General features: G+C 51.9%; 1 protein-coding gene across 1 annotated transcript; it reads right to left on the bottom strand.

The window, feature by feature from the left end:
- Positions 1-2245: 2245 nt before the first annotated feature.
- On the bottom strand, positions 2246-3481 carry LOC124657605 (acyl transferase 15-like). Its single transcript, XM_047196130.1, has one exon. It carries the CDS (start codon positions 3476-3478, stop codon positions 2246-2248), a length of 1233 nt encoding a protein of 410 aa, XP_047052086.1. The 5' UTR covers positions 3479-3481.
- Between the last annotated feature and the right edge of the window lie 2292 nt (positions 3482-5773).

The raw sequence follows: 5773 nt of genomic DNA, 5'->3' as shown, positions 1-5773 counted from the left end.
ATTTGGTCTCAATATTACTTGTTTAGTGCGACTGTCACTTATGAATGTCGGGTAGGCTCTCAGCTTGTTCTTCTAGGTAAAAATGCCAGTAGATGACATGCTTTGTGTTTTAATTGAAAAATATTTTACCTGACAATTGCACATTAGGGTAAATGAGAAACAGAAAGCCAAATGATTGGTCACTTGATAAGGAATATTTGTTACCTTAAAAAAAGTGTTGGGCGCCTTGAAATTGGTTTCGCCACGCAATATTAATATAGCAACCACACAGTACAACTGCTGGGCCTTAGCACAAGCAAGCCCAAAAGAAACAGAAAAGAAACAAAAGAGAAACTAATGTCAACAACATTGGATCAACAAACGAAGATGTCCCGCAACCGCTGCGCCCTCCGAAGAATTCCATCACGCTCTTGGCACTCTGATGCGCCGCGTACCAAGCAACACCTTCAAGAAGGAATGCGACGATGATGACGCTGCTGCCCGGACAGGTGTCCTGGGGTTTCCCCCGGTACGCGAAGGGGCGAGGGGAAGAAGTACACCCGAAGCCCTTCAGGAAGGGAGGGCGGCGCCCGCGGGCGTCATCGCGTCTGTGTCGGCCAAACCGACAAGGATTTCTCCTGACCTCCAAATCCCCGCCCCAGACGCTCCATCATGCTCCACCAATCTTGCCGCCCACCAACGCGCGCCACCACATCCTTGTACACACCATCGTCGTCTCACCGTGGCCAACGAAACGAGCCCAGCGAAACGGGAAGAACAAGCCGGGAGCGAGAAGCAGCAGGGAAGCAGTCACACGGGAGGGAACCGCCTCCACCGCCAATGGTGGTAACCGTCCAGACGCAGCAACAAGAGCAAACCAGGCCCACCTGGCCCGGCCGAGCCCAAGGCTCATGAAGCTCCCGTCGCCACGCTGCAACACGCTCACCGCCGACCCCGACACCCTCAGCACGAGCCGCCCCTCCGCCCGCCGAAGGCAGCACATACGCGCCCGGGCCCAGCTCGCACAGACCCAGATGGGGCCTGAAGGGCTTAGATCTGGGCCAGGCGGGCGCCGCCACGAGCCATCCCGCAGCCCCGCAGCTAAGCAGCCGTGACGTCGCCTCCCCATCACCTGATGCTGCACCACCCAAGGGCGCGCAGCCGCCGGAACATCGCAGACTTGTGCGCACCGCCGCCGGCTGGGCAGAACCCCGTGCCTCCCTGCCTAGCACGTGGGTAAGGGAAGGCCGCCGCCGCCGGCACCACGCGGGCTTTGCCCGCCGACCTGCGCCGACGGCGGCGGAGGAGAGAGGAGGCTGGGAACTAGGGTTACGGCCGCCGCCCCGACGACGCCCGCGGGGGATGGGACAGGACGGGATGAAGCTTTTTTTTCCGGCTCCAAATACGTCTGGAATATTTGTTGGGTGACAAAGAAATTCACCTACTGACAGAAAAGATAGACTAACATACACCCAGCAGAAGCATGCTATACTGATTTTGCATCAATATACAAATCCAAGGAAAGTGATGATGATAACCACGGGAAAATTATGTTTAAGAGTTATAAAATATTCAAAAAATGGAGCATGTCGGAGTGGAGTTTTATGAACATGTAATATTACAAATTCTATAAACATGTGTTTTGGGACCAGTCAGCATTCCATAGTGCACGGTATACATGAAGGCCGAAGCAAGGTAGAACCAACATGTAAGGAACCGATTTACAATAATGTCGAACCGAGGTGGAATTCACGTACGTGTAAAATGAAGAGTCAAACAGGAGGGTTGCTCCGGTGCCCCCCCCCCCCCCCTAAATGAAATGAAGTTGAAGAGTTATAGTTGGTATTTTTTCCTGTGTTGTAAGGAAAAAAAGTCACGTGAGCAAGATCTTTATAGGATCTTTCTATTTCTACACATGCACGTACAAAAACGAGGTACAACACAACACGGACAATACGGACGTGTATAGGGTTGTACGGACGGTGCACCTACACTAAAATTACAATCGTGCCACCGCTTACGAACAGGTATGAGAAGATCTTCAACGTTATTATGTTTGAAGGGCCTAAAAATTTTCCAGGGGAGAAGCACCGAAGCAGAAGTGGTCAAACAGATGACAAGTTAATCTGATCAAATGGCAGCCGACGTTGTTTTTTTCTTAGCAAAATTAAGCATGATGACTGCTGAATGGGTGGTAAAGACAATTTATTCCCAAGTACTATAGTGCACCATGCACGGGACATGTCGCCAAACTAAACGTGCGCATCTAAGGAGTGAGTGCCGCCAACTCGTGGAGGAAAGCATTGACGTGGTTCTTCTTCACAATGGATCCCATCACGTTTACCCCGTCGTCATTCACATTCCATGGCGGGCAGAGGACGCAGAAGGGCACCAACCCCATCACCCGTGCCGGCCTACCACCGCCGAAATCCGCCATCTCGAGCCCAAGGTTCCGCCAGCTTGACAGGTATATCGTGTTGTACCCGAGCTTCAGCGGCGCTCGGTCTACCTCGCCGCCACCCTTATTGATCTGGTCTTGTACCTTGTGCTTGACGCTCTTGATGAGTTTCACCACGTCCTTTGTGTCGCCGCTTGCCACCTGGGCGCTCGTCGCTTGCGCGGACTCGTCGATCGAGCAGTTGCCATAGTAGCCCTCTGCAGCCCCGACCAGGTTGCGCGCGTTGCTTGTGAAAACGAGCGTCGTCGCAGGACCATCACCGTCGTCGGAGGCGACTGCCCTGGCGCGGCACTGCCAGAGTATGGCGACGGCCGCCTCGAACGTCGTGCATCGCTTGCCGAGGGCGAGGCTAACCTCCGATTTGACGCGGCTGATCAGGCTGTAGGGGATAGTGAAGTCAAGCATGGCCATGTTTTGGTCGTTGGTTGTCTCCGCGGACAAAAAGTCCGCGGCAGTCATCCCTTGAGGGCGGGCTGCCATGACTAACTCATCCGACCTCACCGGAACGACGGACGGCAGTGAGAAACCTCGGGCCATCTCTCCCACGGCCTGCAAGAACTGTCCCATCCCCGCCGCGTCGGCCAAGACGTGATTCCACGTCACGCCCACCGCAAACCCGCCACAGGAGAACTCCGTCACCTGCATCACTAACAACGGGTCGGCCTGGCGACACAGCCTGTCCGGGTAGTGAACCACGAGGTCGCTCAGCAGCCCCGGCATGTCGTCGATGCCGCAGCTTGCCGACGCGCCAACGAACAGCACGCCCTGACCCTCGCCAGTGCAGCTGATGACTTTATCGCCGCCGTCAGCTCCAGCGGCAAGGCGACCGGAGATAGGGTAGTAGTGCACCAATGCTCGCGACAATGCTCTCTTCACCGTCTCCACCGGATCGTCGATTGGTTTATTGAAAACCAGGAGCAACGAAACTGGCCCGGTGTCCATTGCCTTGTCGAACGAAGAGAGGTGAATGTTGCCGGTCGACGTCCCCAGCTCGGAAGGGCCGACAATCACCGGCGAGCACTTGGTCACCACGATGCTCATAATTGTTTCTTGGAATGTACGCACTAGTAGTAGTGGAAGCTCTTTAATTTGTTAGTTTCAGCTCCAAACTTGCTCGATCTATATATAGGCTCGCTCTATAGATGGCATGGTATATATGCTTCGCACGACGCTTCCCCCACCTGGTAAATCAGCTGACACACAGCAAAATCTGGATGCCACGTGAGGTACCATTAACCCAAATCTCGAGAAAACCGTGAATAACAACAGCATAAGTATATATCAAACGCGCCTCATATCAACTGCACGTACGAACTGCGTGTCCACTCACCGAGCACTATATATTATGCATATCAAGGAAGATATGATCCGTCAACAGGTCAACTTCACGTGGAAAACATATGTTCACATGCATGTATGATACGAATATATGCTGCACTGCATGGTTTCTTGGTACCTCTGCGCAATGAATGGAAAAAAAAAAGTGTTCCCTTTCTACAGTTACCCTTTACTACAGGAATGGCGAGATACGCCGACGGCCATGGCGTACGCCGACGGCCAAATGTCGGGGCCGTCGGCGTATGGCCCGGCACGGCCAGCCAGCCGGTCGACCCTCGGCGTATCATTGCCGTCGGCGTAGCGAAGTCTACGCCGAGGGCAGCCCTCGGCATATATTTGGCCCTAGGCGTAGACAGGGCTACGCCGACGGCCACCCTCGGCGTAGGCCATTTTTTAAATTTGTCTAATTTCTAAAAATCATAACTAATTCATATGATGTCAGAAAAATGCGTATGAGGTATCAAAATGTTCAGAAAAACATCCTCTATCCGTTTATGTCAAAATCATGCATATTTGAATCATGTACAGTACCATTTTAATATAGAAACAATTCAATCACTTTCTTATATGTCCTCAGGTTCCCGTTTTAGCCAGATGGCAATTTAAATGAAGTCAGAAAATCTCGCGGAGCCGCATGACATCATTTTATGTGTCCTAGTAACCACTCCAAAAGATGGAATTGGGATACGGCAATTATTTTAGAAAACCCTTCACGAACAGGGCTATCAAGTCCGGAGTTGTATGGCTTTTAGGGCAAATGAGTAGGAAACGGCTCGTGACACCGCATAGTTTGTCGGAACGAGGCCATATTTGGTACGTGCGTGGTCCCTGGGATGGGAAGCAAAGCCCCGGGAGCGGATTTCCAATCCGACCCATGGGCGATGGTTTTTTCATTTTCAGGGTGCCAAAACGGGATTTTTTTGTGAAGTAACTACATGGGACGCATTTTAGTATTGCGCGACACCTCCGCGTAGTGGTAAGACACCGCCTTCGCACCACATATCACATGCCATATGTGCGCGCTAGCTATCTGGGAATCCATGCGGCTTCCTGCGGTGTCCCGCCGAATCCGCTGGAAAGTGACCGGATTTGAACCAGGGCTACACTTTTCGTCGCTCAATAAATTCCGGGGAAAATATTTTTTGGTATATGACACTTCACTGTATGTGCGAATTTTGTTCCGTTTAGCGCGATGGAAAACGGGTGCACCAGTGCGCCCGGTACGGCCATATCGCATCTCCGTGGGGGGGGGGCGTTTTGGCCAAATGGCAATTTAAACGAAGTCAGAAAATCCCGCGGAGCCGCATGGCGTCATTTTATGTGTCCTAGTAACCACTCCAAAAGTCGGAATTAGGATACGGCAATTATTTTGGAAAACCCTTCACAAACAGGGCTATCACGTCCGGAGTTCTATGGCTTTTAGGGCAAATGAGTAGGAAACGGCCAGTGATACCGCATAGTTTGTCGGAACGAGGCCATATTTGGCACGTGCGTGGTCCCTGGGATGGGAAGCAAGGCCCCGGGAGCGGATTTCCAATCCAACCCATGGGCGATGGTTTTTTCATTTTCGGGGCGCCAAAACGGGTTTTTTTTTGTGAAGCAGCTACATGGGGTGCATTTTAGTATTGCGCGAGACCTCCGCGTAGTGGTAGGACACCGCCTCCGCACCACATATCACATGCCATATGTACGCGCTAGCTATCTGCGAATCCCTGCGGCTTTATGCGGTGTCCCGCCGAATCCGCTAGAAACTGACCGGATTTTAACTAGGGGTACACTTTCCGTCGCTCAATAAATTCCGCAAAAAATGTTTTTAAGTCTATAACACATCACTTTATGTGCTAATTTTTGTCTGTTTAGAGTGTTGGCGAACGGTGCACCAGCGCACCCGATACAACCATTTCGCATCTCCCGAGGGAGCCGTTTTGACCACATGGCAAATTGGGCATCATATTTGGATTCCTATAATTTTTAGGTTCAAATGATGATATGGATGTT

The sequence above is a fragment of the Lolium rigidum genome, chromosome 5 (assembly GCF_022539505.1).
Source record: "Lolium rigidum isolate FL_2022 chromosome 5, APGP_CSIRO_Lrig_0.1, whole genome shotgun sequence".
NCBI lineage: Eukaryota > Viridiplantae > Streptophyta > Magnoliopsida > Poales > Poaceae > Lolium > Lolium rigidum.
The sequence above is the reverse complement of the archived record's forward strand: the minus strand, read 5'-3'. Positions and strand labels throughout refer to the sequence as shown.